Here is a 21633-nt window from a genome sequence, read left to right on the forward strand (position 1 = left end):
CCAAATCAGGTTGCTAATCAGGAAGCTGAAGAACGGGTCATGAATAAACAAAAACTATCCATTATACCAAGTACTGTATCCATTCTAAGATGCACTTCCCATTTCAACATCGCAAACTGGGATGAGTTTTACAACAGTTGTCAGCCAGGTGGCGGTAATTGCCGTTGTATGCATGTCAAAATCTGCAAAATGGCTGTCAGCAGCTTGGCAGGAAATTCCTGAGTCATTAGTAGAACACTTTTTTTCCTCAGGAATATATGTATATATATATTCTTTTTCATATTCTTTTCCATTATTATCATAGGATATTGAATATGGTTCCCTGTGCTATACAGTAGGACCTTGTTATTTATCCATCCTGTATATATTAGTTTGCATCTGCTGATCCCAAACTCCCACTCCATCCCTCTCCCACCCCGCCTTCCCCTTGGCAACTACAAGTCTGAGTAAAACACTTGTAAGAAATGCCTCATCACCATTTTTGATGGTCATAAATTGTTATTTTCAGGGTTTGTGAAGATTGGGATTTTACCCTACTCACAAGCTAACAAGCTCTCCTGTTACTGTTTTTCATGGATGCTGGCAGAAAACATCAGACTCCTGTGGTTAGAGAGAAAGGACTTTATTTCTTAAGGCAAGAGCAGTAGGCAAAGTGTCAGTATGATATTCGTGAGGTTCCCCGCGACTCCTAGTTCCCACAGGGGCAGCACAGGTGCCTAGATGGATGAAGAGGGTTGTGTTGCAGGAGAGGAATGTTGAGCTGGAGGATTTCCTGCTTTTATAGTGAGTGGCAAGTAGGGCCAGCTCGTTGTTTGGGACATCACCTCAGCAAAAACCCTCAGAAATGGCCCGGATAAAGAGCAGTCTGGGTTTTGCATTCTTGGCATATCCTGCAAGGGCATAGGAAACACAGGGTCCTGGCGGATTGCCTATCCCATCAGTGAGTCCAAATATAATTCAGAAGACTTGGTCTGATAGTGGAAAAGAATCTAAAAAAGAATATATATGTATATGTATAACTGAATCACTTTGCTGTACACCTGAAACTAACACAACATTATAAATCAACTATATTTCAATAAAAAATTTTTAAAAAAAGAGTGACGTCCCACCCCAAAAGTTAGTCTGTCAGTGTAAAATCATTTTAGGAATACGTTAACTGATTTATTTAGCTTCTATTTTCTTTTCTATGAATGTGCAAAAATGACATAAAACTCTATTTTATAAATCTAAAGATCTCTCAATAAACATAAAATAAAAATTCTAAGTGATGAGTCCATTATGTCAGTTTGATTGGCAATATTTTTTCCTTCTTGGTAGTATATTAAAAAATGATTAATTGATGGCATTTGAGACTAAATGAAATATTTAATGTTTCCTATCATTAGGCATGTCATTACTTTCACTATAAACTATTTTTTATTACTGGAGTGTGGAAATACATTGTAGTCAATTTACCCTACGATGTTGCTAGCCCTCTTATTTTCTTATCACATTGTGTTTTTGATTCACTTGGTTTTTCAAGATATGTAATCCTGTTACCTTCACGTGGAATTATTTTGAGACTTTTACTTATATTTATCCTTTTACATTATGAAGTTTATAGAATTCTTTTTGTGTGTATCTTATTACAATTGCTAGCATCTGAATTATTGTGTTCACTAAAAATGGTGTCAGAATGGATGGACTCTAGTCCTTTTTCTTCAGGATATGAATTATACAAGAGAACAAATACACTGGCAAAACGTTAACTGTGACAATATGTGAAAACAATGGGTACTTTGATTTGATTTGCAAAATTCTTATGACTTATAAAAGATTGTGTTGTCCTGGTCTGGACATTGCTTTTAAACACATAGAATTTAGGAATTAATGTGTATTTAAGTCGCTTCTCAGAAGTGACATAATCACATGGATATAGTCTCCATTAATCTGACCCAGTACATTATTAATTCTAAAGTTATCATGTAAAGTTATTTTTTATTATAAAATATGTATTAATTCAATTCAGCAAAAATTTGGTGAGGTTCCTACTACAATGTAGACCATTTGTTAGGCTGAGAAATAGATACAGAGGAGAATAAGACAGTCCTTGTCCTTAAAAAGCTTGTGTGTTGTTGTTTTTTTAACATCTTTATTGGAGTATAATTGCTTTACAATGGTGTGTTAGTTTCTGCTGTATAACAAAGTGAATCAGCTATACATATACATATATCCCCATATCTCCTCCCTCTTGCATCTCCCTCCCACCCTCCCTGTCCCACCCCTCTAGGTGGTCACAAAGCACCAAGCTGATCTCCCTGTGCTATGCGGCTGCTTCCCACTAGCTATCTATTTTACATTTGGTAGTGTATATATGTCCATGCCATTCTCTCACTTCATCCCAGCTTACCCTTCTCCCTCCCCGTGTCCTCAAGTCCGTTCTCTATGTCTGTGTCTTTATTCCTCTCCTGCCCCTCGGTTCTTCAGAAACTTTTTCTTTTTTTTTTTTTGATTCCATATATATGTGTTAGTATACGGTATTTGTTTTTCTCTTTCTGACTTACTTCACTCTGCATGACAGTCTCTAGGTTCATCCACCTCACTACAAATAACTCAGTTTTGTTTCTTTTTATGGCTGAGTAATATTCCATTGTATATATGTGCCATATCTTCTTTATCCATTCATCTGTCAATGGACACTTAGGTTGCTTCCATGTCCTGGTTATTGTAAATAGAGCTGCAATGAACATTGTGGTACATGACTCTTTTTTTTTTAACATCTTTATTGGGGTATAATTGCTTTACAATGGTGTGTTAGTTTCTGCTTTATAATAAAGTGAATCAGCTATACATAAACATACATGCCCATATGTACTCCCTCTTGCATCTCCCTCCCACCCTCCCTATCCCACCCAACTAGGTGGTCACAAAACAATGAGTTGATGTCCCTGTGCTATGTGGCTGCTTCCTACTAGCTATCTATTTTACATTTGGTAGTGTATATATGTCCATGCCACTCTCTCACTTTGGCATGACTCTTTTTGAATTATGGTTTTCTCAGGGTATATGCACAGTAGTGGGATTGCTGGGTCATATGGTAGTTTTATTTTTACTTTTTTAAGGAACCTCCATACTGTTCTCCATAGTGGCTGTATCAATTTACATTCCCACCAACAGTGCAAAAGGGTTCCCTTTTCTCCACACCCTCTCCAGCATTTACTGTTTGTAGAGTTTTTGATGATGGCCATTCTGACCAGTGTGAGGTGATACCTCATTGTAGTTTTGATTTGCATTTCTCTAATGGTTAGTGATGTTGAGCATCCTTTCATGTGTTTGTTGGCAATCTGTATATCTTCTATGGAGAAATGTCTATTTAGGTCTTCTGCCCATTTTTGGATTGGGTTGTTTGTTTTTTTGATATTGAGTTGCATGAGCTGCTTGTATATTTTGGAGACTAATTCTGTCTCAGTTGCTTTGTTTGCAAATATTTTCTCCCATTCTGAGGGTGGTCTTTTCATCTTGTTTATGGTTTCCTTTGCTGTGCAAAAGCTTTTAGGTTTCATTAGGTCCCATTTGTTTATTTTTGTTTTTATTTCTCTAGAAGGTGGGTCAAAAAGGATCTTGCTGTGATTTATGCCATGGAGTGTTCTGCCTATGTTTTCCTCTAAGAGTTTTATAGTGTCTGGCCTTACATTTAGGTCTTTAATCCATTTTCAGTTTATTTTTGTGTATGGTGTTAGGAGGTGTCCTAATTTCATTCTTTTACATGTAGCTGTCCAGTTTTCCCAGCACCACTTATTGAGGAGGCTGTCTTTTCTCCACTGTATATTCTTGCCTCCTTTATCAAAGATAAGGTGACCATACATGTGTGGGTTTATCTCTAGGCTTTCTATCCTGTTCCATTGATCTATATTTCTGTTTTTGTGCCAGTACCATACTCTCTTCATTACTGTAGCTTTGTAGTATAGTCTGAAGTCAGGGAGCTTGATTCCTCCAGCTCCGTTTTTCTTTCTCAAGATTGCTTTGGCTATTCGGGGTCTTTTGTGTTTCCATATAAATTGTGAAATTTTTTGTTCTCCTTCTGTGAAAAATGCCAGTAGTAGTTTGATAGGGATGGCATTGAATCTGTAGATTGCTTTGGGTAGTATAGTCATTTTCACAATATTGATCCTTCCAATCCAAGAACATGGTATATCTCTCCATCTATTTGTATCATCTTTAATTTCTTTCATCAGTGTCTTATAGTTTTCTGCATACAGGGCTTTTGTCTCCTTAGGTAGGTTTATTCCTAGGTATTTTATTCTTTTTGTTGCAATGGTAAATGGGAGTGTTTCCTTAATTTATCTTTCAGATTTTTCATCATTAGTGTATAGAAATGCAAGAGATTTCTGTGCATTAATTTTGTATCTTGCTACTTTACCAAATTCATTGATTAGCTCTAGTAGTTTTCTGGTAGCCTCTTTAGGATTTTGTATGTATATAGTATCATGTCATCTGCAAACAGTGACAGTTTGACTTCTTCTTTTCCAATTTGGATTCCTTTTATTTCTTTTTCTTCTCTGATTGTTGTGGCTAAAACTTCCAAAACTATGTTGAACAATACTGGTGAGAGTGGGCAACCTTGTCTTGCTCCTGAACTTAGTGGAAATGGTTTCAGTTTTTCACCATTGAGGACGATGTTGGCTGTGGGTTTGTCATATATGGCCTTTATTATGTTGAGGTAAGTTCCCTCTATGCCTACTTTCTGGAGGGTTTTTATCATAAATGGGTGTTGAATTTTGTTGAAAGCTTTTTCTGCATCTATTGAGATGATCATATGGTTTTCCTCCTTCAATTTGTTAATACGGTTTATCACGTTGATTGCTTTGCGTATATTGAAGATTCCTTGCATTCCTGGGATTAACCCCACTTGATCATGGTGTATGATCCTTTTAATGTGCTGTTGGATTTTGTTTGCTAGTATTTTGTTGAAGATTTTTGCATCTATGTTCATCAGTGATATTGGCCTGTAGTTTTCTTTTTTTGTGACATCTTTGTCTGGTTTTGGTATCAGGATGATGGTGGCCTTGTAGAATGAGTTGGGGAGTGTTCCTTCCTCTGCTACATTTTGGAAGAGTTTGAGAAAGATAGGTGTTAGCTCTTCTCTAAATGTTTGATAGAATTTGCCTGTGAAGCCATCTGGTCCTGGGTTTTTGTTTGCTGGAAGATTTTTAGTCACAGTCTCAATTTCAGTGCTTGTGATTGGTCTGTTTATATTTTCTGTTTCTTCCTGGTTCAGTCTCTGAAAGTTGTGCTTTTCTAAGAATTTGTCCATTTCTTCCAGGTTGTCCATTTTATTGGCATATAGTTGCTTGTAGTGATCTCTCATGATCCTGTGTATTTCTGCAGTGTCAGTTGTTACTTCCCCTTTTTTCATTTATAATTCTACTGATTTCAGTCTTCTTTTTTTTCTTGATGATTCTTGCTAATGGTTTATCAATTTTGTTTATCTTCTCAAAGAACCAGCTTTTAGTTTTATTGATCTTCGCTATTGTTTCCTTCATTTCTTTTTCATTTATTTCTGATCTGATCTTTATGATTTCTTTCCTTCTGCTAACTTTGGGGTTTTTTTGTTCTTCTTTCTCTAATTGCTTTAGGTGTAAGGTTAGGGTGTTTATTTGAGATGTTTCTTGTTTCTTGAGGTAGGATTGTTTTGCTACAAACTTCCCTCTTAGAACTGCTTTTGCTGTATCCCATAGGTTTTGGGTCGTCGTGTTTTCATTGTCATTTGTTTCTAGGTATTTTTTGATTTCCTCTTTGATTACTTCAGTGATATCTTGGTTATTTAGTAGCATATTGTTTAGCCTCCATGTCTTTGTATTTTTTACAGATTTTTTTCCTGTAATTGATATATAGTCTCATAACGTTGTGGACGGAAAAGATACTTGATATGATTTCAATTTTCTTAAATTTACCAAGGCTTGATTTGTGACCCAAGATATGATCTATCCTGGAGAATGTTCCATGAGCACTTGAGAAGAAAGTGTGTTCTGTTGTTTTTGAATGGAATGTCCTATAAATATCAATTAAGTCCATCTTGTTTAATGTATCATTTAAAGCTTGTGTTTCCTTATTTATTTTCATTTTGGATGATCTGTCCATTGGTGAAAGTGGGGTGTTAAAGTCCTCTACTATGATTGTGTTACTGTTGATTTCCCCTTTTATGGCTGTTGACATTTGCCTTATGTATTGAGGTGCTCCTATGTTGGGTGCATAAATATTTACAATTGTTATATCTTCTTCTTGGATTGATCCCTTGATCATTATGTAGTGTCCTTCTTTGTCTCTTGTAACTGTCTTTATTTTAAAGTCTATTTTGTCTGATATGAGAATTGCTACTCCAGCTATCTTTTGATTTCCATTTGCATGGAATATCTTTTTCCATCCCCTCACTTTCAGTCTGTATGTGTCCCTAGGTCTGAAATGGGTCTCTTGTAGACAGCATATATATGGGTCTTGTTTTTGTATCCATTCAGCCAGTCTATGTCTTTTGGTTGGAGCATTTAATCCATTTACATTTTAGGTAGTTATCAAAATGTATGTTCCTATTACCATTTTCTTAATTGTTTTGGGTTTGTTTTTGTAAGTCTTTTCCTTCTCTTGTGTTTCATGCCTAGAGAAGTTCCTTTAGCATATTTGTGAAACTGGTTTGGTGGTGCTGAATTCTCTTAGCTTTTGCTTGTCTGTAAATGTTTTAATTTCTCTGTGCAATCTGAATGAGATTCTTGATGGGTAGAGTAATCTTGGTTGTAGGTTTTTCCCTTTCATCACTTTAAATATGTCCTGCCACTCCGTTCTGGTTTGCAGAGTTTCTGCTGAAAGATCAGCTGTTAACCTTATGGGGATTCCCTTGTATGTTGTTGCTTTTCCCTTGCTGCGTTTAATATTTTTTCTTTGTATTTAATTTTTGATAGTTTGATTACTATGTGTCTTGGTGTGTTTCTCCTTGGATTTATCCTGTATGGGACTCTCTGTGCTTCCTGGACTTGATTGACAATTTCCTTACCCATATTAGGGATGTTTTCAACTATAATCTCTTCAATATTTTCTCAGTCCCTTTATTTTCCTCTTCGTCTTCTGGGACCCCTATAATTCGAATGTTGGTGCCTTTAATATTGTCCCAGATGTCTCTGAGATTGTCCTCAATTCTTTTTTTTCTTTTTAATTATTTTATTTTTTTATTTATTTTTGGCTGTGTTGCGTCTTTGTTGCTGCACATGGGCTTTCTCTAGTTGCAGCGAGCGGGGGTTACTCTTCATTGCAGTGCATGGCTTCTCATTGTGGTGGCTTCTCTTATCGCAGAGCACGGGCTCTAGGCGCACGGGCTTCAGTAGTTGTGGCATGCAGGCTCAGTATTTGTGGCTTGCGGGCTGTAGAACACAGGCTCGGTAGCTGTGGTACACGGACTTAGTTGCTCCGTGGCATGTGGGATCTTCCCGGGCCAGGGCACGAACCTGTGTCCCCTGCATTGGCAGGTGGATTCTTAACCACTGTGCCACCAGGGAAGCCCCATCCTCAATTTTTTTCATTCTTTTTTCTTTATTCTGTTCTGTGGTAGTTATTTCCACTATTTTATCTTCCAGGTCACTTATCAGTTCTTCTGCCTCAGTTATTCTGCTACTGATTCCTTCTAGAGAATTCTTAATTTCATTTATTGTGTTGTTCATCGTTGTTTGTTTCCTCTTTAGTTCTAGGTCCTTGTTAAATGTTTCTTGTATTTTCTCCATTCTACTTCCAAGATTTTGGATCATCTTTACTATCATTACTCTCAATTCTTTTTCAGGTAAACTGCCTATTTCCTCTTCATTTGTTTGGTCTGGTGGGTTTTTACCTTGTTCCTTCATCTGCTGTGTATTTCTCTGTCTTCTCATTTTGCTTAACTTACTGTGTTTGGGGGTCTCCTTTTCACAGGGTGCAGGTTCATTGTTCCTGTTGTTTTTGTTGTCTGCTCCCAGTGGGTAATGTTGGTTCAGTGGGTTGTGTAGGCTTCCTGGTGGAGGGGACTGGTGCCTGTGTTCTGGTGGATGAGGCTGGATCTTGTCTTTCTGGTGGGCAGGACCACATCCCGTGGTGTGTTTTGGGGTGTCAATGATCTTATTATGATTTTAGGCAGCCTCTCTGCTAATGGGTGGGTTGTGTTCCTGTTTTGCTAGTTGTTTGACATATGGTATCCAGCACTGTAGCTTGCTGGTCATTCAGTGGAGCTGGGTTTAGCGTTGAGATGGAGATCTCTGGGAGAGCTTTTGCCGTTTGATATTACATGGGGCCGGGAGGTCTCTGGCGGACCAATGTCCTGAACTCGGCTCTCTCACCTTAGAGGCTCAGGCCTGACACCCAGCCAGAGCACCAAGACCCTGTCAGCCACACAGCTCAGAAGAAAAGGGAGAAAAAGACAGAAAGAAAGAAAATTAAAAATAAAGTTATTAAAATTAAAAAAATTACTAAAATTAAAAAAATAAAAAAGTATTTTAAAAAAAAGAAAGAGTGAAAGAAAGAAGAGAGCAACCACACCAAAAAACAAATCCACCAATGATAACAAGCACTAAAAACTATACTAAAAAGAAAAATGGACAGTCAGAGCCCTAGGACAAATGGTAAAAGCAAAGCTATACAGACAAAATCACACAAAGAAGCATACACATACACACTCACAGAAAGAGAAAAAGGAAAAAAAAATATATATATATAAAAAGGAAGAGAGCAACCAAATCAATAAACAAATCTACTGATGATAATTAACTCTAAATACTAAACTAAGAGATACATAAAACCAGAAACAAATTAGATGCAGAAAGCAAACCCCAAGTCTACAGTTGCTCCCAAAGTCCACCACCTCAATTTTGGGATGATTTGTTGTCTATTCAGGTATTCCACAATTGCAGGGTACATCAAGTTGATTGTGGAGGTTTAATCCGCTGCTCCTGAGGCTGCTGGGAGAGATTTCCCTTTCTCTTCTTTGTTCGCGCAGCTCCCGGGGTTCAGCTTTCAATTGGCCCCGCCTCTGTGTGTAGGTCGCCTGAGGGCATCTGTTCCTTTTGGGAAGTCTGAGGTCTTCTGCCAGCGTTCAGTAGGTGTTCTGTAGGAGTTGTTCCACATGTAGATGGAGTTTTGATGTATTTGTGGGGAGGAAGGTGATCTCCATGTCTTATTCCTCCGCCATCTTGAAGGCACCTCCAAAGCTCGTGTTTAAGTGCTTTATTTACAATGACTAAATGATTCATAATAATTCATTCAAATGTTTGTTTTCATTTAATTGTAAAATGTAGTATATACACAGAAGTATATATAAAATACATATGTAAGATTTATAAAATATGGAGTAAATATCTATGACACATTACCAACCAGGTCAAGAAAGAACATTAACTTCCTAGAAGGCATGCACATCCCATACCCACAAAGTTCCCCTCTCTCCCCACAGCCATCTCTCTCCCTACTTTCTGGAAGTAACCATTAGACCAACTTTTATGATAACTTGGTTTCTTTAGGGTTTTGCCACCTATGTATACATATCTAAACAATCCAGGGCAGTTTTTTTGTTATTGTCTGTTCTTGAACTTTGTGTAAATGGAATCATACTGCATATATTCTTTTTGCTACTTAACTCTCTCTGAACACCGTATTGTTGCTTATACTGGTATGGTACTTCATTGCATGACTATACTACAATTTATTATTTACTCAACTGTTGTTGGAGATTTTGGTTGTTTCAGTTTCTGGCTCTAATGAGTAAAGCTGTTATGAACATTCTTGTACAAGTTTTTCTGTGGACCTAAGTTTTTATTTCTCTTGAGTAAATATTTGGAGCAATAACTAGGATTACAGGGTCACAAGATTATATGGTTAACCTTAACAGAAACTGCCAGTTTTCCGAAGTGGCTATACTGTTTTGCATTCCTACTAATCATGTACAAGTTCCAGTTACTCTGCATCCTTGCCAATGGCCAAACTTTTAAAATTCTAGCCCTTTTTGTAGATGTGTAGTGGCATTTTATTATATTACATTTCCCTTGTAACAATGTTGAGCATGTTTTTGTGGGCTTATTTGCCATTCAGATATTTTCTTGGGTAAAGTATCCAAATCGTTTTGCCCTCATTTATTTTTTTGGGGGTGGGGGTTGTCTCTTTATTGAGATCAAGTGTTTTATCAGACCTGTGGTTTGCAAATATTTATTCCAGTCTGTGGCCTGGCTTTTCATTTTCTTAATGTGTTTTTTTGAAGAGCAGATGTTTTAAATTACAGTAAAGTTCAATTTATCAGCTTTTTCTGATTTGGGTTTTTTTTTTTTTTTGTCCTAAGAATTCTGCCTAAAGTTACAAGATTTTTCTTCTCCAGTTTTCTTCCATTAGTTTCATAATTTTACCTTTTATATTTAGGTCTGCGATGCATATTAAGGTAATTTTTGTATATGTTATGAGGTAAGGGTTGAGGGTTTATTTCCATGTAGATATTCAATGGTTCCTGCACCATTTATTGAAAAGACTGTTCTTTCTCCTACTGAATTACCTTGCCACCTTTGTTGAAAATCCATTGTCCATATATGTGTGCATCTACTTCTGTACTCTTACTTTGTTCCATTGATGTGTATATCCTTATACCAATGCCACATTATCACAATTACTGTAGATTTATAACAAAATCTTGAAATCAGAGTATATTCTCAAATTTTATTCTTTTTCAAAACTGTTTTGGCTATCCTAGGACCTCTGATTTCCATATAAATTTTAGAACCAGCTTGTCAATTTCTACAAGAAAGTGTACTGGAAATCTGGTTGACAGTGCAGCAAATCTATATATCCATTTGATGAGAATTCATGGTTAATAAGTTTAGTTTTCCAATCCATGAGTATTGTATATTTCTCATTTAGGGTTTCTTTAATTTCTTCCAGCACTATCTTATAGTTTCCAATGTATAGGTCTTATATATATTTGGTTAAAATTAACCTTATTTTATGGTTTTTCATGCTATTTTCAGTATTTAAAATTTTTTGATTACTTGCTGCTAGTATATTGAAATGCAATTGGTTTTTATACATTGACGTTATATCCTGTGATCTTGCTAAACTAATTAGTTCTAGCAGTTTGTTCTACTTAGTAGTTCTACTATTTTCTGTATATTCTATAGGATTTTTAACATAATTATGTTGTTTGTGAATAAGCACACCTCTAATTCTGCTTTTCCAATTCGTGTTTCATTTCCTTTGCCAAATTGCACTGATCAGGACCTCCAATCCTATGTCGAATAGAAACACTTGTATTTTATTCTCAACTTTAAGGAAAAAGTGTTTAGTCTTCCACCATTAAGTGTAATGTTAGCTGTACATTTTTTCATAGATGTCTTTTATCAGGCTGAGGAAGTTCTTTTATTCCTAGTTTGCTGAGAATTTGATTATATTGTGCTTAGGTGTGATTTTGTGTCTTTCCTACTCTGGGTTCATTGAGTTTCTTGGATCTACGCTTTTATAGTTTTCATCAAAACACAAGGAATTTAGTGGTAAGTAAGGTAGGTGGACAGATACAGTGGACTGATGTGTGTCGAACATCCGGTTCTTTAGGAAAGCACTTCTTTCCTGTTACGTAGAGTTTGGGAATGATTCTGTACCCCAAAACTGAGTCCATAACTCAAGCTGGGTCAATCACCACCCCTCCTGGGACTTGTCTGTTGAATATACCTCTGGGTTAGATTAAACAGAATGAAGTAACTTGACACTGTCTGCACTCTCCCAGGGCTTATGGAGCAAACTGTAGAAAGACAAAAAAATAAAGATGGAAAGAAAAGCAGAACTGACCTAGAGACAGCCGTGAAGATATTGAGGTTCTGGATCTAGTCATGTGGAAGTAGCTCTATATTTGGACTTCTTAGTTTTGAGGGCCAATAAATTCTTCGTTTGCTTAAACTAACTTGAGATTCTTGTTATTTTTATTTTTGTCAACTTCAGTGGAGTCCTTGTACGTCACACCAGGAATCTGAAATTTCTTCTGAAGGAAAAGGTGGGGGTATAATATATTTAGGTTTACATTTTTAAAAGAAAACTCTGACTTTAGTGCAGGGAAAAAATGAAGACGGGGTCCAATTAGAGGCGGGAAAACCACTTAGACACCATTGTAAGCATCCAAGTGAAACAGGGTACCTGATTAAACTCTAAAAAACTAAAATAGTGAGGTAATTGGACAGATATTTCTTCATCAATAAATAGACTTGCTTAGAAATTGGTGACTAACTGGATTTGGAGGGAGGGGAAGGAATTTACAGATGAGACCTGTATTTCTGATTTGAGTAATTAGATGATAAAGACAGGTAGAAAATAGAGGAGGAAAAGGAGGAGGCAAAAGGCAGAGAGATAGAGGAATGAGTGCAGATTTGGTCACATTTTGAATGAGGATCTTTGGCAGTCATTCAAGTGGAAATGTTGATTACACAAGTAGACACTCAGCTGTGGGCTGCAGATATGAGAGTCCTAGTTCCCACATGGCAAACTGATTAAACTTAAAAAGAGTTATTCTTCCTGCTAATAGGAGCTGCCAAAATACAAGAAGCATAGCTGGGTTCTAAAACAAATGTTTAATTTCAAACATGCCATAATGCAGTAGAAATGTTTATTTGAAATGAAAAAGAGTAAAAACAATAGTATTTTAACTAATATGTGAAGCAGAACAACAAAACTGAATAAAAATAGATTACATTAGTTCTTACAAATTTTTGGATTAAAAAAAGTCTTATCATTTAGCTTCAATTTCCTTATGAGGAAACTTTCCTTATGAGGAAAATAAAACTTCAGAGTTTAAATGATTTACTAGAAGACTCAAAAATATTCTCCAAAATTTTTTTATTTTTAAGAGAATTTAAATGAAAAAACTGATAGAAAATGAAAGGAAGCATGCGCCTTTCAAGACCTTCAGATTCAATGTTCTATTTCTTTATTTTCCTGATACAACTGTATCACTATCATAATTTCCCCCTCATGAATAAGAGGAAAAAAGATGGAGGTGGGAAGCATCCTGAGGAAGAGAATGAGTAATATGTGAGTCCTGAGATGAAATCAACTATAAAACATTTAAGTGGAGGAAGTTTATGTGGTTAGCAGAGAGGTTTTCAATGAACAAGTCACTAGTAAGTCCAGGTATATTATACTAAAATGCTGAACATACATTTCATGAATTTCAGGATCAATATCCCATACCTTGTACAGTTAACTCAAAATAGATTTTTCTCTTTCCTAAACATTTTGCCATACTAAAAAGATCTGTCTAAAATATATGTCAAAACCAAGACTTTCAGTGACTCCTCACTGCCTACAATGAATGCACTGTTTCATATGTTTCACTTATTACTCATTGCCTACATATGTTTAATAGTCACTATAAAGAAATAATGTGTTGAATGAACACCAAATACAAAGTGTATATATGAAGTGGATGAATGTGCTAGAACAATGCTACTCCAAGTCTGATCCACTTACCAGTTTCACCATCACATTGAAGGTGGAATATCTGTTTTAACAGGTTTTCGAAGTGATTCTTATGAAAGTTAAAGTTTTAGAAACACTCTTCTAGACAACTAAAAAGAAGGAGGGGATCTTAATTTCTCTTAGGAATCTTACCACCCTCCAAAGGATACTGAAAACATCTGCTGTGTGGTTAGAATTCTTAAACCCTCTCAAAAGATGTTATGTAAATGAAAGAAACAGGGTTCAGATTTCTGATTCTTAAGGACCATTTAGCCACATTAGCCCTAATGAAAGATGTAGCTTCATTATTTTCAGTTCAGTATACTTAACATATATATTAATGTGCTTATATGTAAATGTGCTTAAAACAAAAACATGTAGCAGAACTGGAGTTGTGGCTAAGTACAGCATTTAAGCAAGACTTTCATTTTAAGTAGACATGACAGAATTTTAAATTTACAGAATTAACAATGTGTAGCATACATTCACTTTACATATTCAAAAAATCTAAACTTAGGGAACTGAAAAGCTGAAAAACATGAGAGGTAGTGGTACCTAATGAGTGGTACTTTGACATTCTATTAAATATTATAAATTAGAAGATTATAGGAGAAAGGGAGTTAAATTCTAAGAGAATACGGAAAGGGCAACCCATGGTCTTGGGAAAAAAATAAAGGTGGAAGGAAAAATATTTTCAAAATGTATTTTGAAAATTGTTAGACATACATTAGTGACAATAGGTAGAAGGTAATTACTCTTGGTAGCATAAAAGGTAAGAGGAAAGGAGTCCATGTTCTTGTTTTTTTGTTAGAACTGGTCATTCCCACTTTTTTCTCCCTCCCTGTTGCCATGACTTGGGGGCACTTGGTTTTGTCATCCTAATTTTGAAGATTAAAAACTATATTACTAACAATTTTGCTTCATATATGGTGTGTCTTGGGTGAAATGTGTGTTGTGGTTATTGATGGGGGAGGGAGGAGGAGGAATCAGATAGGGAGCTCAATCCATAAACTAGTTGTATCCTCTAATGCAATGGTTCTCAAACCTGACATGTACCAGAATGTCCTGAAGGGCTTATTAAAACAGAGTGCTGGGACTCATCCCAAAGTTTTGGGTTCAGTAGGTTTGGGACTGGGCTGGAGAATTTGAATTTCTAACAAATTCCCAGATGATGCTGATGTGATAGTTTGGTGCGTACACTTTGAGAACCACTGCTTTAAAGGAATCAGTAGTCCCAGGCCAAAGAAGAGCTAGGTGAACACTGAGGGAAAACAGTTATCTCCCTGCATAGGTTTTTAAGACATAGAACATTAGTTACAAGTTTATCACTTGCTCAAAAAACAACCAGGTGTGTATTACAAGGATTGTAACTGACCAAATCAGTAGTTGGAAGAAATTTCTTTCCAAGGTTGAACCCAAAACCTAAATAACTTTTAAAAAGAGACAGTGTTTATTTGCCTATTTAGGAACTGCTGTAGAATCTAGTATTATGGGACTGGACCTGTTCAGCTAGCCTATTTAAGTTTTGATACTTGAACTAACTTGAAAATGAATACTATAAATTCAAAATAAGAGTTTTTTATTTTTTTATCTTTGTGTTAAAATCATAAATAATCTTATTTCATTTGTTTAACCTGATTATTAAAAAACAAAATAGTATTATGTAGTAAAAAAAGAATTCACCTGCAAATGTACTGTCTGCTGATACCAGCCACTTATTAAAAACACGTTTCTACTAAAATTATTCTTAAATTCTTAGATTTATAGCACCTGAAATCTGGACCCAGCTGAGCTTTTATTTTACAGATCAAAATGCGTGGATGAAAATACATTACAATAATTAATGAAGCCGTTCTAGTTTAGCCTGAAGAGATTTAAAATTCCCAGTGATGGCCTGTACTGCTGCTGAGGAGCTCATAGACTGGAGCTCAACCAGATAACCACAAACGGCATCCAGGCAGAGATTTGTGAATCTCCTCCTGTAATGAAAAAGACACCTGATCAACCATCTACATATTTAGAAACATTTCCTCCTATAGGACCTCCCTTCAACTTCTGCTAACCTTACTCATTATAGTCCCACATGAGAGCAAGGATCATGTGATTAAGTAAACGGCAAATAAATGAAAATAGAGAAGGAAACTCAGGGGGTAGGTGGATTACCACATCACCACCATTTCCCTTTTGAAGATTATTATAATGAGAAGGAGGCAGTAAGGGATGACTCCTTAAATTAATATTAAATTATTTACATTCATTTGGCCTTTTCAAACAAATATATCTTGAAATGGCCATTAATATCACAAATAAATAATTGAACTTCCTAGGCCACTAATTCAAAGTGAAAGGAGTTTAGGAGTAATTCATTAATTTTATCCTGTCACCTTTAGAAAGACTTCAGGACAAGGGTTGAAAAATGGAAAAAACTCTAACCTTTCATAAATACTGACTGGTATCATTCAAATAGTTATTGCAAACACGCACAAGAGCTTAAATCTCCCATACTTCTTTTAGTTTCCATATCGTGCCCCATTGTCTCCAAATTTGTTACCCAGGTATTTATTAGGTGCATTTAAAAGCCTTTGGTATATAATAAAGTATATCTAATTCATACTTACCTCTCACAATTTAAAACTTGGCTAGGATTTTCAACATATCTTGTCAATAGTACATGTATACAATCCAAAAGGTGCAGTGGCTTCTTCATTCTGTTCCAGAATGGATCCTATAAAGAAAAAATACATCTTGAGTTGTAAGACAAATTGTGTCAACTGATTTTTTAATCATTTATGTTAGTTAAAATAGTCATCAGTGTTCAAAGCAAAATTTACTGATATTAAAATAAGCATTTAATATTATGTGGTTACTAAATTATATATCTGATTATGGTTAATAATGAATAGCACTGAAAACTTCATTGTGATGTTATTTAGGAAGAATATTTGATGTATCGATCCACTGTGTAGAGCATATAAATTTCCTGTTTAGGAACCTGAGGTAAGAGAAGAAAATCCATCTCTTCCTATTGGCTGTGACACCATTTTTACTTTGAACTTATGCAGACTTAATCCGATAGTGTGAATAAGAGACTAAATCAGTAGTCAGAGAATCTTAATTCTAGTTCTGGCTTCATCATTACTAGCCATGTGACTTGAGCAGGTTATTTAACCTCTCTGCCCTTGTCAGATGTAGTAGAAGATGGGGATACTACTACTTGCTCATTTCCATCATGGGCTCATTGTGAGTTTTAATGAGATATATAAGTGCCTTGTAAAGCACTGTATGAATGTTTTGACGATGCTACTATAATCATGACTAGTATTAAACGCAATCCAGTTCAACAGGTTTTGTTTGGTTTTTGATCTCAGGATAAAAATTACAAAATATACAGTCCAATAAGGTTAAATATGGTGAGAAAGATCATTTTAAAAAAACTGAGGTATAATTGACATATAACATGTTAGTTTCAGGTGTACAATATAGTGATTCACTGTTTGCATTCACTGCAAAATGATCACCATAGTAAGTCTAGTTACCACCCGTCACCATACATAGTTAAATTTTCTTTTCTTGTGGAAAGATCTTTAAGCACTGATATTTTAGATGAGAATACAGTGAATAAATACACTGATATTTTGTTCCTTTAAAGTAAATGATAATTCTTCATGTATTTAGCCTGTTCCACTAAAAGTAAAGCATATATAATTATGTTTATTAATATTAAAAAATATTTGATTTTTATCATGATATATCGCAAAGCAACTCTCATTATTGGTTTTAAGTCTGAAGCATAATTTGCTTAACCAATGAAGCAAATTTCTGATACAACTGTATTAGATGAGATACTTATAAACACACAAGCAAAATACTCCGCTCCTGTATCTAGAAAGTTAATTGATTTAACTAAATAAATTATTTTATTTTATTTAATATTTTCCTTACCCGTGACTTGAACAAGTGATCATATACTTCCAGTAGTCTAGGTAATGGCACTCCAATTTCATTCATTGTCTGTATCACAAAACCCACATCCCAGTTCAAAGTACAAACTTGCTGCTCTAAGAACTGCACAATAAAATCTGGGGAGAGAAAAGGACCAGAAGTTGGGATTGTTAACTTGTTTTTTGCCCCCAGCGTTACTGAGATATAATTGACATGTAACACTGTCTAAGTTTAAGGTATAAATGTGATAATTTGATACACATACATATTGCAAAATGTTTTCCACAATAAGGTTAGTTAACATGTCTTTCACCTCATATAATTAACATTTTTTTGTTGTTGTAGAATTGTTGACTCTTGATACTAAAAAGTAGGCCTTACTCATAATTGAACAGTTTCTACAGGAAAAACTTTTAAAAAACAATTAAAAAAATTCTTTTAATAAAAAATAAGGCATATACCAAAATATAGGCAAACCTATAGAGATAGAAAGTAGATCAGTGGTTGCCTAGGGCTGAAGGTGGATATAATTTCTTTTTTGGGGTGATGAAAATGGTCTAAATTTAATTGTGATGATGGTTGCACAACTCTGTAAATATGCTAAAACCATTCAATTACACACTTTAAAGCTATTAGAGAAAAAACTTATTATAGTGAATTTGGAAAACAGCAAAAGAACAAGAAAATAGAGACCATTCACAATTCCACTATTGGAGAGGACCCACTGATAATATTTAATATCTTGAAATACTATATCTTCAATTTAACAGCTTTTCAGAAAAGAAGCGCTTACTGCATCTAGATTTTAGAAATATTAAATGTAATATTCATAAGATTCATAAGTTATTCATTTTGATGATTCTAATAGTGGTCCCATTCTCACTTTTTACTACCTGTTACATCGTAAATAAGATTTTTTGTTTTAAACTATCTATCTATCTATCTACTTATTTATTTATTTATGGTTGCATTGGGTCTTCGTTGCTATGCGTGGGCTTTCTCTAGTTGCGTCCAGCGGGGGCTGCTCTTCATTGCGGTGCACAGGCTTCTCATAGCAGTGGCTTCTCTTGTTGTGGCTCGCGGGCTCTAGAGCGCAGGCTCAGTAGTTGTGGCACACGGGCTTAGTTGCTCCGCGGCATGTGGCATCTTCCCAGACCAGGGATCGAACCCATGTCCCGTGCATTGGCAGGCGGATTCTTAACCACTGTGCCACCAGGGAAGTCCCATAAATAAGATCTTAACAGTAACAATCAAATTCTTATTTATGGTACCTAAAATCTGAGACTGACCAATGTGAGTAACCATGGGCAAGAGGAGTCACTGAAAAAAGTGCCACTGAACCTGCATCTCCCCTACAAGTTATCATACAGAGATTGTGGAAAGGTAATAAAAATTCTAAAGACTCAATTTGTTCTAGTTTGAAGCCCCCTGGAACCTGTTTGCCAGTGAGAGAGTGATAGAAAAAGGAAGGCCTCTTCTACACTAAATTTTATTGGGCTCAACAATTAAAAATCTTAAGTCAAAGCAGAAATACCTTCAAAAGGGATTGTGTACAATGTGGCCTTTTTGCTATTAAAATTGTCAGGTTTCACATACTCATAAGACATATATATACAGTTGCTCTTTATTTTCCTGATCAATGAAATGGCATGGCAGTTTTTTTGGCATGGCAGTTTTTAATACTGTACTTACAAGAAATAAGGGTATGATTATAATAGTTTTATTTCTTACCATGTCCAGGGAATAAACCCTAAATCAGAGAAGGTCTATAAACAAGTCTGGATCTTCATATTTTAAAAACAATTTGATGTTATAAGCGTTTTCATGTTTCTCAACATTTTTCAAAAACACAAAGTGCTTATTTAACATTCTACTGTATGAATATATTTATGTTGAGTCTATCGTTTTACAACCAAAGAAGACATTATAGGTTGGCAAATGGCTTATAACAGAGTGTCCTACATAACAAATAGTCAGTATATCTGGTTAAGAAAGGAGTTCACAAAAATTACATTTTTAACACAACTACTTGCTATTTTAAAGAAAAATATGCCCCCAATATAATAGGGGGCAGTTGAATCAATCACAGATCATCCATGCACAAAAACATCAGCTATTTTTCCCTTCTCTTCAAGCGTGTATAGGGTTACCAATAATATAATCACTACGGTCTGTTAGTCAGACTATCCCAAGATAGATATATCAACTTGGAAGGTCAAGCAAAGAGAGTTTCATACCCAACTATTCATCAACAAATTCTGCTATTCTTTGGAGGTGTTTCTTTCTGGAGAGGTAGAATTAAACTGAAGAGCTAATAAATAGCAACAACAAAATGATTTTGCTCTACAAACCATTATTTTTCCATGTCAATGAAGAAAACCATCAAAACAAAAAGATAAAAGCCCCACGACCGTAGCTAAGGTTATGGCTTACCTAGAGGAAAGAAACGAGGTGTGCCGGCATACATCTTGCCAAGGAGCACAATCTTGAGACTAAGAGCATGCATCCTGTCTGGGGAGCTCAACGTCACACTTTCATTCAGTTCTGTAAGAAAGAGACATGTCATTAGAAACCCAAACTGTTTTTATTGTGAAAATTTTAAATTGACTATTTTATTCTGTTTCAAGGTACAAAATACTAGAACTTGTACGCACGTTAATATAATGAGCAGATTCTGTGTTTCTGTTACTGTCTGATATACTTTCCACTTACCAGGGCACTAGTTATGAGATTCCAAGCTAAGTGTCTCAGAATCCCTTATTAAGCAGTATAAACCACAAAAAATGACACATCTTTTCTGAGGGTCCTCTCAAATATTTACTGGGATCATTCTCTACAGGATCGCCCTCCACCATATCAAGTACCCTCTACTTCTCTCTGTTTAGGTATACACAATTCTCATGAGCCCTAAATATATGACCGTTAGCAGCTTACATTCACTCTTCTACTAAGTCACTAAATAACGTACAGCTAATACACCTATAAATGAACACTTACCTTTCTCTATGATATCTTGCCAAAGTGTCTGCACCAGTATAGGGTCTGAATAACCGGCACAATGAATTATTGCAAGTTTACATTCTGCAAGTTTAAATGGGTCAGCAAATTCCCCATAAAGCTGTAGGAGAAAATGCCAACATCCAACCAGAGATTAGTATTCAGAAATTAACAGTGAAGAACTCCCTGAAAGTTAAAAGTAACCAAAGATTTTATCTAAAGTTCCTAAAATATGATACAAAGATGTGATGACATGTAGGTAGTCGTAATGCCAGATTAAGAATGGTAAATGCATGGAAAACACATTTAAACAGATTTCAATATGTGTGCCTTTTTTTTTCTTGGCTGATAGCAAGATACTGCAATGACATTTCTTTTAGAATTAGTGTTGTCTAAACTAAGGTTTGAAAAATCACGGAAATACTGACAAATCTAACGGTGCTTCAGGGTACTTAGAGAAATGTCCATGAATAATTGAAAAAGAAACTGTTCAGAAGGGTACACAGAGTGGGAGAGGCTTGGAGAGTTAGGCAAAGATAAATTACTTTTTCAAGATAAGAAACAAGGCCATAAAATAGGTGGCAGGAGTTTTAACAAAGCCCCATGTGAGGCTGATAGATTCTTGATAGAAATTGGCCTGGAAAGAGATACATAGCTTTTTCTAAGAGTGAGATACCACAGTGGTGATGTGTCAGCCCAGTGATGTGCTTCCAAAGATGGCTTATCTTAAACACAAAATAAAATGCAAAAGAAACAAGATAATAGGTGACTACTATAGGAGTTTCACTTGCTTTTTTATTACCTTAGTTATGTCCATTAGCTCAGAGTCCAGCTGAGAAATTGCATCCTGTACAGAAGAATGATGGGAATATTGCCTTTGTAGTGTCTCTTGTATCTGAAGTTGGATCCTAGCAACCTAGTTTGCGTAGAAAAAAATCAAATCTTAAGTTCTTCATGATAAATCACCAGGTACTTGAAGGAATGACTCCTAGTATCTGACTTTAAGTTTGTTAAAATAAAAATAATATATAAATAACAGCATAGTGACTACAGTTAATCATACTGTGTTGCATATTTTGAAAGTTGCTAAGAGAGTAGGTCTTAAAAAGTCCTCATCACAAGAAAATAAATATTGTTGTAATCATTTATGGTGACAGATGCTAACTAGACTTACTGTGGGGATCATTTTGCAATACATAGAAAAATTTAATCATTATGTTGTAT

At 35.5% G+C, this 21633-nt stretch overlaps 1 protein-coding gene across 6 annotated transcripts in view; it reads right to left on the reverse strand.

The window, feature by feature from the left end:
* Nucleotides 1-15032: 15032 nt before the first annotated feature.
* NUP155 (nucleoporin 155) overlaps nt 15033-21633 on the reverse strand; it is a 69509-nt gene continuing 62908 nt past the window's right edge. For 2 of the 6 annotated variants that reach the window (XM_082382190.1, XM_082382189.1), the window contains 6 exons: nt 21212-21325; nt 20410-20530; nt 19846-19956; nt 17413-17549; nt 16089-16195; nt 15033-15449 (listed from right to left, as the gene is read on the reverse strand). In XM_082382190.1, the coding sequence (XP_082238316.1) occupies nt 15311-15449; nt 16089-16195; nt 17413-17549; nt 19846-19956; nt 20410-20530; nt 21212-21325 (729 nt within the window). In that variant the 3' untranslated portion in view covers nt 15033-15310. Of the gene's footprint in view, nt 15450-16088; nt 16196-17412; nt 17550-19845; nt 19957-20409; nt 20531-21211; nt 21326-21633 lie in introns of those variants that run through there. The other 4 variants (XM_082382193.1, XM_082382191.1, XM_082382192.1 and 1 more) reach the window with 3 other exon arrangements.

This window comes from Balaenoptera borealis (assembly GCF_965194805.1).
Source record: "Balaenoptera borealis genome assembly, chromosome: 2".
Classification (NCBI taxonomy): Eukaryota; Metazoa; Chordata; class Mammalia; order Artiodactyla; family Balaenopteridae; genus Balaenoptera; species Balaenoptera borealis.